The sequence below is a fragment of the Rhincodon typus genome, chromosome 11 (genome assembly GCF_021869965.1).
Source record: "Rhincodon typus isolate 14 chromosome 11, sRhiTyp1.1, whole genome shotgun sequence".
In the NCBI taxonomy this organism is placed as follows: domain Eukaryota; kingdom Metazoa; phylum Chordata; class Chondrichthyes; order Orectolobiformes; family Rhincodontidae; genus Rhincodon; species Rhincodon typus.
This window is the reverse complement of record NC_063342.1, coordinates 41,797,921-41,816,100: the sequence shown is the minus strand read 5'-3', so window position 1 is coordinate 41,816,100 and position 18,180 is coordinate 41,797,921. Positions and strand designations below refer to the sequence as shown.

At 38.6% G+C, this 18,180-nt stretch overlaps 1 protein-coding gene across 3 annotated transcripts in view; it reads right to left on the bottom strand.

Annotated features, from left to right (window-relative positions):
* Nucleotides 1–17,910, bottom strand: part of bcor (BCL6 corepressor) — a 47,523-nt gene extending 29,613 nt beyond the window's left edge. Inside the window, exons 1-4 of one of the 3 annotated variants that reach the window (XM_048603288.1) lie at nucleotides 17,715–17,910; nucleotides 8,481–8,558; nucleotides 4,465–4,821; nucleotides 2,305–2,670 (exon numbers count right to left, since the gene is read on the bottom strand). In XM_048603288.1, the coding sequence (XP_048459245.1) occupies nucleotides 2,305–2,670; nucleotides 4,465–4,821; nucleotides 8,481–8,558; nucleotides 17,715–17,886 (973 nt within the window). In that variant the 5' untranslated portion in view covers nucleotides 17,887–17,910. Of the gene's footprint in view, nucleotides 1–2,304; nucleotides 2,671–4,464; nucleotides 4,822–6,783; nucleotides 6,890–8,480; nucleotides 8,559–17,714 lie in introns of those variants that run through there. The other 2 variants (XM_048603290.1, XM_048603289.1) reach the window with 2 other exon arrangements.
* Between the last annotated feature and the right edge of the window lie 270 nt (nucleotides 17,911–18,180).

Sequence of the window (18,180 nt, the reverse complement as noted above, 5' to 3'; positions counted from 1 at the left end):
ATCACTTCCTAACTTTCCAAGGTCTATTTTAAAAAAGGTAACAATTTCTGAAGTGTCTGCTCATGACTAATTCCTACTTGACACAGCCTAGCAATTTTTATCTGTACCCTTTCTGAGAGCCATTGCTCTTTAATGGGATCCCCAAGAAAGTTATATGAGTTTGATATTACCTCTCTGCTTTTGTACGCAATGGCCCTAGGTTAAAAAAAAGTTCCATGTTTTTACTATCACTTTGCTACTTACACTACAACTTGGACACAGCTTGTGATCAACTGTGATTCCAGTCTGTGCGTGCACCTGACATTTCTCTACATTCATGCATTTGCCATCAGAAATATGCAACAAGCCAACATAAAAATGGCTAATCGGTCATATTAACCAGAAAAGAGGACTAACATGTCACTTTTGAAAAAGTTCAGCAATTTTGAATAAGATGAGAAAACCACCGAAATAAACAAACAGAGAAGGGAGGGAGCAGGAAAAAGTACAAAATACTAAATATATTATAAAATACAACACCTTCAATTGAACCAGTAGTCAACGAAAAGCAGATAAACGGTTCTCCTTCTTTCTATCACTCTTTCAGAAATTAATCATGTAGTGCAAGAAGAGTACAAGAGTGAAAATCAGTGTCGTTTTCTTTTAAAGAGACTTGCATAAACTTGCAAAAACAGGCTGCTGTGCAAGTACTTCAGCAATGACCTCAGTTTGTAGAACATGCCCTCAGAAAATCAGTGCTGGTGTTTCAACTCAAATTCAATAACTACATAATCCATTTTGGATATACGAAACATGTTTAATACTCTGACCAAATGGAATTTCTTAGTTGATTATACTTTGTAATTTTTTTTACTGTGAATGTTTTATTATTTTCAAACTCCTTCTCTTGGACAGCTTCATATTAATTCTGGTCTATTCTTTTCTCCAAAGTTTCTCCATCACATCTGCTTTCATGATGCCACTTCCACACTAGTGTTTCAATATGTCTTCCTTTCTCCTCAACTGAGGATTGTCCTCCACTGTGGTTGACAGCACTCTTGGCTGTGTCAATCCCATTTCCTGCACTTCTGGTCTCACCCTCTCGCCTCCCTTCCAGAAGCATGATAGGATTCTCCTCATCTTCGCCTTCCATCCCACCAAGATCCACATTCAGCAGATCGTCTCTGCCATTTCTGACACCTCTGACATAATGCCACTGACAAATACATTTTCTCTCCTCGCTTAACACTCTGATGGGATTGTTACCTCAGTGATACCTGGATCCACTTTTCCATCAGCCCAACACCCGTTTCCATTTTCCACACAAGCATGAGATGCAATACCTGCCTTTTCCTACCATCCCAACATCCGGGTCCCAAACAGTCCTAGGGGATACAGAGACTTATATGTACTTCTTTCAAGTTAGCGTATAAATTTGCTGCACACAAAGTAATCTTCTCTGCACTGGCAAGATCAACACAGACTGGATGACCATTTTGCTGAACACCTTCATTTAGTCCACAAGAATGACCCAATGTTTCCAGTTGCGTGTCTTTTAATCCTCCATGCTACTTGCACGTTGACCATTCTGTCCTTGGCTGTATGCATTGTTCCAATGAAGCTCAACAGACAGTCGAGAAACTGTATTTCATCAACTGACAGGCCAAATGTTACATTTTCAAAGTATTCAATTATTGACCTGATTATATTATGGTCAATTTAGTTAAGGAGCCAACACCCCAAAGTGGAAATCCCAAATGTGAGCTTTAATTCAGCCTGATGCTCATATCTGTTTGCTTCAGTCAGGTCAATTCACCAGTATTTAGTTGAGTTACTTAGTTGGAGTAGCGTATCAAACACTTTCTTCCCTTTTTTTTGAAAAGTGATGATTGGTTATCACCTGATATGACAATTTGAAAAGGACATTCTGTCAACCACCTTGAATTAATACTGACTGTGGTTGTAGGCCTGCCCACAGGCTAGACAATCTTATCCTCAAAACTGAAACAGGATGCACTGTGTTAAATGATTTGGAAAGAAATGAAAGAAGGGAGCCATCAATAAATAGATAATTGCATGAAAGCACTTAACTCTTTGTTAAGAAATGGCCAGGATGAAAAATAAATACATTGAAGTCAATGTACTTCAATTTCTTTCACTGAAGTACTTTAACATTTCAGAATTCCTTCTCCTCGACAGCTTCATATTTAGTTAAAGAGTGAATTGTGGGTACTGTAAGAACTTTCACTTTGCTCAGCAAAGTATGATAGGTATGTTGGGAATTAAGAAAAAATATATACAGACTTCTCCAGGTTACAAGTATACCTTTTTCAATGTCATTTCTATTGAAGGTCTCCTCAGATCCAATTCTGCTGGATTTGGCCTCAGATCCTTTCCTGGTGTTTCTTTCTTCTACCCTGTCTTTGACTTCAGTTTCCTTTGCCATGAACTCTGGCTCCTTGGCCCCAGCTAACTCTTTCTTACTGAGCCGACCTGACTTGGAGGGAGTGGATCTGTCAGGAGACACTTGCTGCTCCCAGAGTGCCCTTAGATGGTGCAGGTGCCTTTGCTTGCGGGGATGCAGTCCTGTCAGCTCAATGCACACCTTTAGGTTTGTTACTTCACTTGAATGTGAGTCTTCTGAGTTGTCTGTGGATTCATCATTCATCTCCTTCTCAGTCCATTCATCTACTGTGAAAATAGTTCAGGACAATGAAACATGCCCTACAGCTAATAACACTACAGACAAACCCCGATGTAGCACTAACATTTTTACCAAGAGACGACCATAATGATAAAAAAATTATGTATTCTAAATAATACTAGTGCATCATTTTCTGTATTCACAACATGATACTGGAAAAATGAGATTCTCAGTAACTCTAAAGTTCATTTTATCAAATGAAAGTGTTAACTATTTAAAGACAGCAATATAACTTAATTATCTTATGAAGATTCTCAATTTTATTCAAATTTGTAATCACTATTATTATAAAGTTAATATAAAAAATACGGATGACTTGAAGGATAAGGTTCTGTACTTAGAATTTAGATTTTCCTTGCATGTAGCACAGCTCCTGAAGAAAGTAAATCACAATATTTAAATTAAGAAACGTGTTCCTCTCCTATTATAGTGCATTTACAGGTGGATAGCTTTGACAGGAAGCTGAACCTAAACTGTTATTTATTTTCTATATAAAATGAATGGCCAATATCTAAAGGGTATTATGTTGAGACAGAAATTCCATCAGCTGTCTTTGAAGATGTAAGTTTTTTGTTGTCATTAACTTAGCGAGAATGAATCCCCTGATGGATCAGTATACTGTGTAGCATGGTACAGCCTAGGAAAATTCAAGCTCAATCCAGATTCTGTGCTGCATTAAATGATCAGCCAAGTTACAGGTAGGGGTGTTACAGCTACTTCAGTATTGCCAAGTTAGGAAGCTAAAATAATAACAAGAACGATGTGGTGCTTCTGCTCACTGTCTTTCAGTGTTTCCTACATTTCATATGTACTTTTTACGGGAATGTGACTGGGCTGCTATGATATCTTCCTCATGGTCAAAGACAACTACCACTCACTGTCCAGAATAATAGTTGCAGAATGGCTAGTTCAGAGAAAGTAAGTTGAAAATTGAAGGAATTTAGAAGTACAAAAAAAGTAGGCAAAGATTTAATCACTGTCAACTTATCCTTTAAAAGTAATTGATTCTCTGCTAATACACTATATTGGTTCTCTTTGTAACACCATATGATCCTCTTTGGTCAGGACAACCCAAACAGTGGGCTTTTCCTCTGTGCTCATCTCCCATAAATTCTCTCTCACAACAAATGGAGAAGAGATATTTCTACATGGTGCTATATTCAATTTAACAGAATATCCTAGATCTGAGGAAATAAACCAGCTGGAACAACTAAATTAAGCCAAAATTTGAGCCTGGAGTCTCAGCAATAGAGTCCAGTAATGTACTCGACAGCCTACAATAGCAACTATTACTCTTGAAATACTAGTTTTTTTAACATCCAAGCAAGCAGTTCTGGACCAAAACTTAAAATATACAGTTATCATTTTCATTTTGCTCAAAGAATAGTGATTTTGAATCTGATTTTTGCAAGTTGTTTTGAAATCTCTTTTTGCAATATTTTGTGTTAATAAATTGAAAACATTAACAAAATGGTATTTGCACTTTTGCAACATCTGAGGCTGTTTAGGCATTCTAAGGATTCAAATGCCTTCAAAGTGTTTATTCAAAATGCAAAAAAAGGAGAAGGAACTTTGAAATCTTTTGTGTATATATCAAACAGAAAGATATATTTGGAATTTATGCCAGAGGTGTTTATTCAGCTGGATATTTGAATAAGGAATGGATTTTCAACCTGTCTTGAAATACAGGATATATTTTACTCATTCTAACTGACAGACCTTTTATTTTTTTCTCATAATTATAATACATATGCAACTAAAGTGTAAAATATTATTCTTACCAGTGATGGAACTTCGTCTTTTTCTTTTAGTCTTGGAAGTGTCTGGCTGCACAGCTTGACTGATGCAATTCTCATGATGGTCCTTCATCTCTGATTGTACTTCATGAGTGCTTATTTCATTCTGTTTGTCCTGTAACCTTTCCTTGCAATATTGGGCATTCTTCTCACAGCTCAACTCAGAACAACAGCTAGCATCATTGTGATGATAAGTTCGTAGAGTTTTTTCAAACTCCTCATTCGAAGCTGATTCTTTCTGAGTGGTGGAACTCTCTGTATTGGTTTGATCTGTCCAATATTCTCCATTTTTATACTTTTCAACCAACCCATCTAGGTATTTTTCGTTGCCATCTAGATCATCTGTAGTAAAATATGGCTGATTAGTTCTCAGGTACATTTCAGTATCTTATGTTTGATAATGAACAAAATTCTTTGAAAACACCAGGGCAAATTTTACTTATGACAAACAAACAGGCATGGTATAAACACTAGAATACTTAGGTCAACAGTAACAGTAGGATGACAAATTGTCACACCTTTCACAAAGTCGTAAAAGAACAAACCAAGGAACTATAGACAAAATGGCCTCACACCAATAATGGCAAATTTACCAAATGTTAAAATAAGGGGGCAGTGGCATAATAGTATTGTGACTGACTAATACTTCAGAGCCCCAGAATAGAGTTCTGGAATTATGATTTGAGTCCTACCATGGTTCAAGGTGAAATCTGAATTCAATTTTTAAAAAAAACTTGAATTGAAAGAAATCTAATGGGAACCTTGTAACCACTGTCAATTGTCATAAAAACCCATCTGCTCCACTAATATCCTTTAGGAAAGGAAATTTGCTAGCCCTAGTCTGGTCTACATGTGACTCCAAACCCACAGAAATGTTGATGAATCTTAATTGCTCTCTTGGCAAATTAGTGATAATCAATAAATATTGGCCCAGCCAACATCACTGGCATCCTATGATTGAATAAAAGAAACTGATGAAATGCTCAGAGAATTATAAGACTACAGAATACAGTCAGCAATGGGATTTGAATATGATTATGTGCATCTAAATTTGAGGCATAGGGCACCAAGCATTCAAATAAGCATTACCCAATACAGATGCATTTAGAGTAAATAAAGGAATTAAAATACAAATTCAATATTATTGAAATGTAGGAGACATTGCAGATGTTTGGATACAAGAATGGAATATTCAAACATGCCTATAACTTAGATTTTTACAATGCCTTTAATACACCAAGGTACTTCAGTGGTTTTATCGAACAAAATTTGGTGCTGAGCTAGACAAGATGACATTAGGGCAGGTGACCAATAGCTTGGTGAAATAAGTGAGTTTTTAAAAGGAGGAAAGAATGGTAAAGATGTTTATTAAGGAACTTCAGAATTAATGTCTTGGCAACTGAAGCACAGCCCCCAATGGTAGAACAATTATAAATTCCAGATGCTCAAGACGCCAGAATTAGTTAGGCACCATGACATCTTAGGATTGTGGGGATGGAAGAGATCAGGGAGAGATTAGAAAACAAGGGAACAGTATTTTTAAAAAATTAATCATTGCTTAAACAGGAGCCAAGATACCTTGATGAGTATAAGGAAGTGCATAGAAAATGTCAGTATCAGGTTCCATGATTGTAACACTCAAAGGCAGCTTTTGGTTGGGAAATAGGAGGGGGTCAGGATAGATCCTTTGGGCACACCAGGTGTAATTGTGTAGAAGGGAAAGAAGTGATTCTCTGACAATGATTAGACAGCTAAGAATAGTTAAGATAGATAAACCAAGTACACTCAGCCCACTGCTGGTCAATAGAGGGGAGGTGCTGAAGGAAGGTAGTGTGGTCAGTCATGTCAAAGGCTGCAGATAAGTATCGACAGTTTATCTTTGCCAGTTACGTGAAATTTCCAATTTTGATACCAGCGTTTTCAGGAATGTTAAATATGGAATTCCAGGCTATCAGATTTTAAATGGGATAGGAAGATTGAGAAAGGGAGCAGCAACATACAATTGCAAAATGTATAAGGAAGGGATATCTAGAAGGGTTATCAGACAATTCTACTGACTGATAAGTATGTAAAATGACTTGGATGAAGGTACAAAGAGATTCTATATCCAACTTTACACTATTAATCTGGAAAAAAGAGTGCTCTAGAGTGCACAAAGATATTTCTTTAAAATTTGATGTTTTTCTACGCGAAACCAGAAGACTATGATTTTATTTTTTAGATCAGCATTCAATGAAAAGAAGCATAATTAATCCGCACAAACATCACAGACCACAAAACCAGATTATGCTACATGTACTTAACTGATCTTGTGACACATCAAAAAACTGCAAGCTGAAATCACTGGAGAAACTCAGCAGGTCTAGCAGAGAGAAAACAGAGTTAATGTTTCAAGTCCAGTTAACCTTCTTCAGACTCGAACTTTAAGTTTGTTCCTATCTCCATACATGCTGCCAGACTGGCTGAGTTTCTCCAGCAATTTCTATTTTTGTTGAAGATTTTCAATGTCTGTAGTCTTTTGTTTTACTTTTAAAAAATATGAGATAATTCAGATTTCAAGCAAAAATCACTCTTCTGGAATTGAACAATGTTACAAATGAACAGCATTTAAGAGAAATCACACGGTGGGGGTGAAGGATACAAAATCACACATGCGCACACAGAAGACAAAGAAATAACCTGAGACACTGTGGAGATTTGAAAATACTTAAAAAGTGCAAACTGAAGAGATAACTAAAGCATAATTAGACAAATCAAAGAAATAAAAGACATCTATAAGATAGAGTGTAAGAAGAGTTCAAGAGGTTTTCATAAGTACAATGTGAAGCATGGAAAACTAACAACGTAAAACAAACCCCTACAACCCAGAAGTCTGTTGCAAGATAAAAGCAGACCACATTGCTAGAACTAGAGAACCTTGAGCAGTTTGGAGAACCCTGTTATCAGAAAAGATGCAAGGTCAATTTACAACAATATTTGCTAGAATAAGGAAATATAGCTGTCAAAAATTTGAAAAATCAGAACTGTGTTAACTACGAGTGAAAGGTTAAACTGTGCTTTAACAAGTAAAGTTTAAATAGCTTTCAGGCGTAATTAAAAACAAATTGGACTGGTCAGTAAACTGGAAACAAATGGATATTAGTATTAGAACATAAAAAGGAATTTGGGATCAATTTTTCATCTATAGGATTAATAAACTATTCATTACAATATTGTCAGAGATTACCACAACTGATTCAAGATAAACATTTGAAGAAAAATATCAAAGGGTACATGGCAAGAGTAAGGAGTGGGATGAAAGCAGCTGCAGTGTAGAATGGTACCTGTGGCACAGTTACTGTAATGTGGAGGTGCTGGTGTTGGACTGTGGTGGACGAAGTCAGAAATCACACGACCGGGTTATAGTTCAACAGGTTTATTTGAAAACTTGAAAATTTTGAAAGCTTGTGTTTTCAAACACCTGTCGGATTATAACCTAGTGTCGTTTCTGACAGTTATTGTGGGTCAAGCTTCTCCCTTGGAAACATTTTCATAATTCTATTCACAAAGAGTGGGTGACAGATATACATGTGGGAAGGGGGTCTGGTTTGTTTAGTTCTTCTTATGTAATATAAATAGTCTTCAGAACACAATTGTTAGTTGCAGACCACAACGTTGTATGATACGAATATTATAAACATTAGTTGCTATTTGAGGCCATATAAACACATTCAAGATTTAAGCACAGAATCACAAACAACAACTGGCCCAAGTGTTCTTACAAGAAAATCACATTGGACCGATCACATTAACTATTTCTGTCTCCACAGATACTAATGAACCTGCTGAGATTTTTCAGCAATATCTTTTATTTCAGATCTCCAGCACCTGCAGTATTTGACTTTTATTCTGGTTCAAGCACAATGTTAGTTTTATAAAATAATAATGTCTTAATTCAGACTAAAATATATGAATAATTAATATATTTAACCTTCTGCTGCAATAGCAGAATACATACATACCAGACTGGCTTCGTGTTTGCACTTTCAGAAAAAGTGGAATGAAATCTCGGAATCCATTCTTTTGCTTTTTTCGGAAGGCTAATTTAAAAGAAATAAAATTAAAGGTACAGCTTTTGGTTGGTCAGTCACATTATAGATGCAATTATTCAGTCCTGCAGTTATATTCAGCTATAATCTATCAAATAAAAACAAATGGGACAGGTGACTAAACTCAAAAATTACTTGTTGTTATTCTTAAGTATTTAAACTTGATGTGTTTGTTCAACATTTCTGGTTTAGCATTTTAGCAGAAACATCAAACATTTTAAAATAAACAGTTAATGCTGTATTAAAAAGGAAACGTACGAGAATGTTCCTTGCCTGTGTTGGAATACTGGTCTGCTGTTATCAACAAGAAATTCAAGTGTTGTTTTCAATTCTATGTTCATACTCCTCTTCAGACTTATTACACACAGTAAAATTTTACAGTTGGATTAATTGAATAGTGATTGGGAATGAGAACCATGCCATATCTTTCTTCTGTTTATTAACACAGCTTATTTGTTACTAAGACATACAGACTGGGAAGGCCAGACAGCATTCGAGCAGCAATCAATGTTTCAGGCCGAAACCTTTTGTCAGGACTGGGGAGAGGGTGGGAGCCCAGAAATAAAAAGACGGAGGGGGAATGGGGCTGGGGGTAGGTTGGATGGGATGAGGATAGGTGGATGCAGGTCGGGAGTTATTGTGTTTGCTCAGTGGGAAGAGTGGAGCGGATAGGTGAGTCAGAAGATGGACAGGTTCGGGGTGGAGGGATTTTGAAGCTGGTGAAGTCAATATTCAGGCCATTGGGCTGTAAGCTCCCAGGGTGAAATATCAGGTGTTGTTCATCCAGTTTATGTTTGTCTTCACTCTGATAGTGGAGGAGGCTGAGGATGGGCATGTCACCAGGGGAGTGGGAGGGGGAGTTAAAGTGGATGGCAACAGGAAGGTTGGGTTGGTTGGTGCATGCAGTGCGCAGGTGCTCCATAAACCGGTCCCTAAGTCTGCATTTGGTCTCTGCGATACAGAGGAGACCACATCAGGAGCAATGGATACTTCAGGTGAGGTTAGATGAAGTGCAGGTGAATCTCTGCTGGATTTGGAAGGATTGTTTTGGGCCTTGGACAAAGATGAAGGGGAGGTGTAGAGGCAGGTGTAGCACCTCCTGTGTTTGCAGGGAAAGATACCAGGTGCGGTAGTGGGGTTGGTGGGGTGTGTGGAGCTGACGAGGGAGTCGCAGAGTGAACAGTCCATGCGGAAAGCAGACAGGGTGGGGAAGGAAATATCTTTTTGGTGGTGGGTGTAGATGCTGGAAATTTCGGAGGATCTTGCGTTGTATTAAGAGGTGGGTGGGGTAATATGTGAGGACGAAGGGGGATCTATCCTTATTGTTGTTGCGGGAAGGGAGTTTAAGGGCAGAAGTGTGGGAAATGGGGAGATGCAGTTGAGGGCCTCCTTAACAACAGAGGAGGGGAAACAACAGTCCCTACACCTCTCCTCTCACCTCAGTCCAAGGCCCTAAACAATCCTTCCAAATCTGGCAGAGATCATGCACTTAATCTAACCTCATCTGCTGTATTCGTTGTTCCCGATGTGGTCTCCTCTATATTGGGCAGACTAAACACAGACTTGGGGCCCGGTTCACGGAGCACATGCACTTTGCATGTACCAACCAACCCGACTTTCCTGTTGCCATCCACTTTAACTCCCCCTCCCACTCCCACTCCCCTTGCGACATGTCCATACTTGGCCTCCTCCACTGTCAGAGTGAGGCTAAATGTAAACTGGATGAACAACACCTGATATTTTGCCTTGGAAGCTTACAGCCCGATGGCCTGAATATTTTCATCAGCTTCAAAATCTCTCCAACCCCAATCTGTCCATCTTCCGACTCACCTTTCCGCTCCACCCTTCCCACTAACCAACTACAATAACCCTCTACCTGCGTCACCAGCTTGAAAATCTCTCCATCCCCAACCTGTTCATCTTGCTTCTCACCTATCTGCTCCAACCTTTCCACTGACCAACCACAATAACACCCTACGTGCATCCTCCCATCCTCCCCCCTCAAGACCCACCCGCCTCTCTATTTATTTCTGGGCTCCCCTCCGCCTCCCCAGTCCGGACGAAGGGTTTTGGCCAGAAATGTTGGCTTTCCTGCTCCTTGGATGCTGTCTGACCTGCTGTGCTTTTCCAGCTCCACATCTATTGACTCTAGCTTCTAGCATCTGCGGTCCTTACTGTTTCCAAGACTGGGAAGGCCAACTGTTTGATTCCTGGCCTGTGTAGAGTGAATAATCACAGGTGAACCATGCTATAACTGCTTCCCATGTCCTTGAGGTAGGATTGCTAGGAAGTACAGGTGTTTGGCGCATTGGCTAAGGACAGTAAAGCTCTTCCATGATGCTTAGCTGTGATCTATTCATCTGTTCACACTTACTGCTTTGGTTCATATTTAAAAGGACAGACACATTATAGGCAAGGACTGATGGCATCATTGAAACACTGACTTTGGAAAAAGCAAATTTCTACAACATTTATCTGCCTTTCTAATGTTGCTGTTAATAGTGCACAGGATAATATTATCAGTCGTGCTCAAGATTTCTGACTAACACATGACAAACACTTACATAATGGTGAATTATTTGTGTTTGTTTAAATTAGTTAATCACAGCTAACAAGAATCGTATGACACATGGCACATCTCGTAATTTATCACTACGTGGTGTACCATGGAAATACTCCATTGCGTTGTTGTCATGGTAATAGCTTCAATTCACACAGCAACCAGGCAGTTTCATTACTGGTCTTTCACTGACAGATGATTGGCAGGCGAGTAAGGAGACTAACAGGGAATTGAAGTGTCAACCACTAATTCAACAGCATTAATGAATGACCTCGTGAAGGGAAAACCTATTGGCTGAAATGATCACTGATACAGTTTCTCTCTACTCAGGGTCACTTTCTGAATAAAGCATTTAAAACTGTATGATAGTACAAGACACTGAAATGCTACTGATGATGAGCATATGGCTTGCTGAATAATTAGACATTAAATACAGAGGCTGGTGGTCTTGAAAACAATGAGCTTGACAATACAACTATGATGAGTACACTAGATCACTGATTCTGTGTTTCAGAAATCGTACTATTTCATATATCAAACTTGAGCTAACTGCATGATTAACATCAGCTAATGCAAGCAACAATGGCCAATTTTGAATTCAAATAAGTTATGTTGAAACCACTTATGCTCATATTTTCCAGCAATTCTTAAGTTTAAGACCAATTTGCAGAGATCAGACCCAGGGCTCAAATACAACTCAGGAGTCTCTTGAAATATTGTTAGGGCTCATTTTGATTTTCAGGAGCTCAGTTTTGGTTTACACGGCCTCCTTTCTCAATCTCACTAGCTCCTTAGTAAAGTGATGCAGTCACTTAGCAACAAGGGCTATTGTATTTGTCATAGTCATAAAGTGTTTCAGCATCGATATAGGCCTTTTGGCCCATCATGTCTATGCTGACCAGCAAACACCAAATTATACTAATCCCACGTACCTGCAACATTTGGTCCATAGCCTACTGTACCCTGGCATTTTAAGTGCTTGTCCAGATGCTTCTTAAATGTTACGAAAGTACCTGCCTCCACCACTCGCTCTGGCAGCAAATTCTATATTTATACCACCCGCTGGGTGAAAAAAAATTTTCCACAGATCTCCTGTAAACCACTTACTCCTCACCTAAACTTATGTCCTCTGGTTTTAGACATGATTGCCATGGGGAAAAAATTCTCATAACTTATCATGACTACGCTTCTCATAATTTTTGTATACCTCAATCAGATCCTCCCTCAGCCTCCTCTGCTCGAAGAAAAACCCAGCCTTTCCAGTCTCTCCTCATAACTGAGACTTTCCATCCCAGGCAACATCATGATGAATATCCTCTGCACGCTTTCCAGCATCAGCACGTCCTTCCTAAAAGTAGGGCAACCAGAACTCCACCTATGGCCTAACCAATGTTTTATAAAATTGCAACAAAACTTCCTCGCTCCTATATTCTAATCCCAACTAATAAAGGCAAACATCCCATATGCCTTCGTTAGCACCCTGTCTACCTGTGCTGACTCCTTGAAGGATCTATGGATTTGTACACCAAAGACACTTTATTCCTCAGTGCTCCCGAGGGCCCTACCATTCATTGTGTATATCTTCTCTTATTAGACCTCTCAAAATGTATTACCTCACACTTGAGGATTAAATTCCATCTGGCATTGCTGCACTCTGTTTACCAGCTGATCAATATCAGACTATAGCCTGGGGCCATCCTCCTCACTATCAACACCACCACCAACCTGTCTTAATAGACAAGGTTGCTCAGAAGCAGAATTAGAAGAAATCATCTATATCATCAATAATTATCATTATTCTATTAAACTTAGAGCCAAAACATACAAGGAAAATACTGGTCTGCCAGACACCACAATACTTAAATTAGCATGAAACAACTGGCATAAGTTAGCAACAAATGCTTTTTACTAAAAAAAACTGACTCTTCTGGACACAAAAACATGCATTCTGCACACTAGTGAAGTCATAGCTAAACTGCTGTATGTCTAATTTGAACACAGTCACTGCACCTCAAGCAATTCAGTTTACGTAAGATGCTTTGAGATGGGTAACACACAAATGCAAAATGTATGTGAAATAAAACTGTTCAATATTATACAACTGTCAGTGTTCATTGAAATAACATCCACTGCATTTTTCCCCATATACTAACTACTGTGGCTCAGCGGTTAGCACTGCTGCCCCACAGCCCCAGGGACCCGGGTTTGATTCCAACCTTTGGCAACTATCTGTGTGGAGTTTGCACATTCTCCCTGTCTGCATGGGTTTCCTCCCACAGTCCAAAGATGTGCAGGCGAGGTGGATTGGCCATGCTAAACTGCCCATAGTGTTCAGGGATGTGTAGATGAGGGGGATGGGTCTGGGTGGGATGCTCTGAGGGTCGGTGTGGACTGTTTGGGCCGAAGGGCCTGTTTCCACACTGTAGGGATTCTATGAACTTCTACTGAACTCTTGCAGCTCTATTCTCGACACTCCATATTAATTTGCATGAAATTCAAATATCTTTTTTTGAAGTGTATAGAGATGTTTTCTCAAATTTCTCTCTCTATTCAGACCCTCTCACTCCTTTGCAACCCGCTCTCCACTTTGCAATTCTCTTCCTCCTCCAGTGTCTCTCTTCGAATTGGTAGTCTCTCCAGCTCTCTCTTCACTCAACTCACCTCCCTGCTCACTCACAGTAATTGAATTTTCCCAGCCAATCTGTGGTTTCTGACACCACCACTGAGCATTTTTAATCCGCATATTGCCCATTGGTACATTTGGCCAAGGAGGTGGAAATTGGGACAGAACTCAGAGTATGTGGCACGTATCAATTGCACTGGTTGGGAAAGGCTCTTCAATTTGCACCAACTATTTTGGCATGAGATACTTGAACATATTTTATGCTCACATCAAAAAATATTTAATTAAGCATTTGTTAGCACCAATAGAGCAAACAGAAAAAAAATTATGTTGACTCATTCAAATGTTTTTTGGTAATTTTAAAGCAGGTAATTTCAGGTGGAGGTTTGCACACTTATTTTTGATTATATTTTGTCATAGGCCCATTTTTAGCTGCATTAGTAAAATGGGGCTGGATCACCAAATCTTAAATATGCCAGGAACACACTGTAAAGACCAGATAAATGCTTGCATGCTATATTACTGTCAGATTGCTGGAGTACATTACTGATTAGACTAATTAATTTGATGGAACCTTTAGTGAACATGGACAGTAATTTCACCCGTGCAATTTTGGATGCAGTTTCCTGAATGCACCCAAAAATTGTCATCACTTTTTTTTCAACAGGCACTCTTGATACTCCGAAACTGATGGTTTCTATATGACAATGACCTTGAAGTTACACTGTGGGATTAAAGTGTATTCAAAATTTCTTCATTTGCTACCAAAGTCAGTGGATTAAAGAAATGTAAGATGAATAAGATAAGCATTTGCTTGCTACTATTGGACAGCACAGTTTCAATACCAGTAGCCAAAAGTTGTGAATGCTGAATTTTGTTGTTAAAAGCCTTCCCCATCCTCCTTGACCACAATTTTTGCAGTCTTACTAATAATGTGGCTCTTCTGCTTAAATCTGGAGTGTTAAGACTATATTTGAAAATAATTTCAAAACCACCCATGTACCTGTAAGTAAGCATATGCACACATATTGGTTTTACATCCCCTGAATAAAAAGGACAAGAAAAGACTGAGATGCTAAACAGCCCCAAGATTTTTTCGTAAATGGTACAGAAGGGAGAGTACTTCAATAGTCATACCAGGGCGGGGGTGACAATTTTTCTGGCAAGTTTACTTTTGATGGTCAGGATGGGAAACTCAAGTCATTACTTATATTCATATTTAGAAATTCTCTAATTTTCAAAACAGTCAAGATATTATGGCAGTTATTGGTCTCAACTGCAGGCAAGTTAATAAAACAGATAAGGGTGCAATGCAGCTATGAAACAGCTTGAAGTGTAACTAAATAGTACACTGCATTAAAGCAGTTGAGACAATTTAAATCATTATTTTCAATGTAAATAGAAATAAACAAAAAATTGGATGATTTCTGAATACTCGCTGACAGACAAGGATGAATATAAATTAGGGAAATTATTAGGAAAGCGATGATAATTATTAATAGAAGAGAGTGACATTAGAACAGATCTGTAAACCACAAGGTTGATTTTTCACCCTAAAGCATTGTGGCTCAATGTTGTCACTTGATTGTCATTATAGAGGAAAAATACTTGATTCAAAATAAAAACTAATTTTAAAAAATACACTAGTGTAATGATGACTGTTGTGGAAAGCATATTTGTCTGAAAACCAACAGAATTCTTTTTCATGCCTTCAGTTTCCTGAGTGCTAAGCTCTGGAATTTCCCATCTATATCTCTCTGTCTCATTATTTCTCTTTTCTTTCTGTTATCACCCCTTAAAACCCAGCTCTTTGACCAGGTTTATGGTTACCTGCCCTCATGTCTCCCATATCGCCATGTCAAATGTTATTGATAATACTCCTGCGAAGCACTCAGGGACATGTTATTATATTAGTTATATGACACAAATGCAAGCTCCTGTTGTTGTGATGTAATGCATTTTTGAAACCTGAATTGTTCCAAGAAGAAGAGTAAAAATATGCTGCTCAATAAACTTGTTTCTCTTCTTTCCAATGTGGAAAACATCAAAGCCACTAGCAAGAAGGCCTATTCATAGCACATCAATGCTAACTGTATGAAATTTATATTTATTTTCCTGAGTAAAGTTAAAACTTTCTCAATTATTAATTAAATACTGAGTTTTATTGTCCAAGGAGCATGGACAGATCCTAAAATTGCATATACTTTGTGGATGCTTATTGAAGTCACACCTCGTACAAACAAAGATGGTTGTAGTTGTTGCTAGTCAGTAATCTCAGTTCCAGGTCATCTCTGCAGGAGCTATTCAGGGAAGAGTCCTAGGCCCAACTATCTTCAGCTGCTTCTTCAATGACCTTCCCTCCATCATAAGATCAAAAGTGGGGATGGTCACTGATAATTACACAACATTCAGCTCCATTTGTGGCTCATCAGATACTGAAGCAGTCATGTTCAAATGCAGCAAGACCTGGACAATATCCAGGCTTGGACTGACAAGCGGCAAGTAACACTTGTTTGTAACACAAGTGCCAGTCAATTACCATCTCCGCAAGAAAGAATCCAACTGTTGTCACTTGACATTCAATGGCATTACCACCACCGAATCCTCCACTATCAATCCCGGAGTTTTCATTGACCAGAAACTGAAGTGAACTAGCCAAATAAATATTGTGGCTACAAAAGCAGGTCTGAGGCTAGGAATTGTACAGTGAGTGACTCACCAAAGCCTATCCACCATATATAAGGCAGAAGACAGGAGTGTGTTGCAATATTCCCCACTTGCCTAGATGACTGCAGTTCCAAGAACATTCAAGAAGCTTGACACCATCCAGGATAAAGCAGCTGCTTTATTGGCACAACATCCACAAATGTGCATTCCCTCCACCATCGATGCACAGCCGTGTACCATTTAGAATCATAGAAACATAGCAACAGTAGGGCATTCAACCCTTTGAGCCAGCTCTGCCATTCAACATAATCATGACTGATCATCTAATTCAGTACCCTGTTCCCATTTCTCTCCCCGTACCCTTTGATGCCTTTAGCCCCATGTCTAACTTCCTTCTGGAAACATTCAAAGTTTTGGCCTCAATTGCTTTTTGCAGCAGAGAATTACACTGGTCTACTATTCTCTGGATGAAGAAATTTCTCCTCATCTTAGTCCTAAATGGCTTACCCTATATCCTTAGACAGTCCCCCTTATCATTGGGAATATCCTTCCTGCGTTTAGCCTGTCTAGTCCTGTTAGAATTTTACAGGTTTTTATGTAATCCTCCTATTCTTTCAAACTCCAGTGAATATAGTCCTAACTGATCCAGTCTCTATTCGAATGTCAATCCTGGCAAACACAGAATCCAAAAAATCAGTCTGGTGATCAACAAGATGTTCTGCTGAAATTTATCAAGTCTCCTTATCAGAATCTTCCAAACCCACAGCCACACAATCGAAGACAAGGGCATCAGAGGCATGGAAACACCATTAGCTACAAGTTCTCCTCCAAGCCTCTCATCATCCTCACTTTGAAATATAGTGCCACTCTTTTAGTGCCACTGGATCAAAATCCTAGAACATCTCTGTAACAGAATTGTGGGTGTACACCAAGAAAGCTGTTCACCATCACATTCTTCAGAACAATTTGGGATGGGCAATAAATGTTGGGCCAGCTGGTGATGTCAACATCCCACAAATAAATAATAAAAAGGCTCTGGTATCTCTTCATAGAATACAACTTGATTAGCAAAAGAATAAACAGGTCTAGCCACTTCAGTATTCCACTTTGTAAATGACTTTGGAGACATTCTACACTTTTCATCATACCAGTCACTTTATCAAGATGAATGAATTATTTGATCACTATCAATAAGAAAATGGATCTTCATGGGATGCTAAGTATACTAATCATTACGAGAAGATTACATCAGCCTTTTTAATGCTCAAATAATATTGCACAGGCTGTTATCACTTGCCTTCAAAATTTTCCACAGATGTGTTCTCTTCTTCTGAATCTCCCTTTGACTTCTTTTCCTTTTTCCCAGTGAGGTTTCTGCAGTCGGTGTCACTTACTTTGTTGTCCTCTAATGATTCTTCAGAAACTTTATCGTCCCGTTGCTTCATCTCAAGTTCAGAGAAGCGCATCATAGCACGCTAAAACCATAAATGATAAGATGAAATAATAATAGATAATGTTAATAAAACAATATTTTCACACCTATATTATATGCCCATTGGAAAGTTTTTTTAAAAAACACCGAATAGTATTAATTTGTACTGATTTAATAGAATGAATAGCCACAGTGTCCCCATGCGAAAGAGAGAATATTGTAGTTTTTTTTTAAAAGATCAGTACATTTCTGTTACATACAATTCTGTAACATGCTGGAGAGTTTCAACACAACATAAGGAATGTAGTTTGTACACTCATCTTGAGGTCCA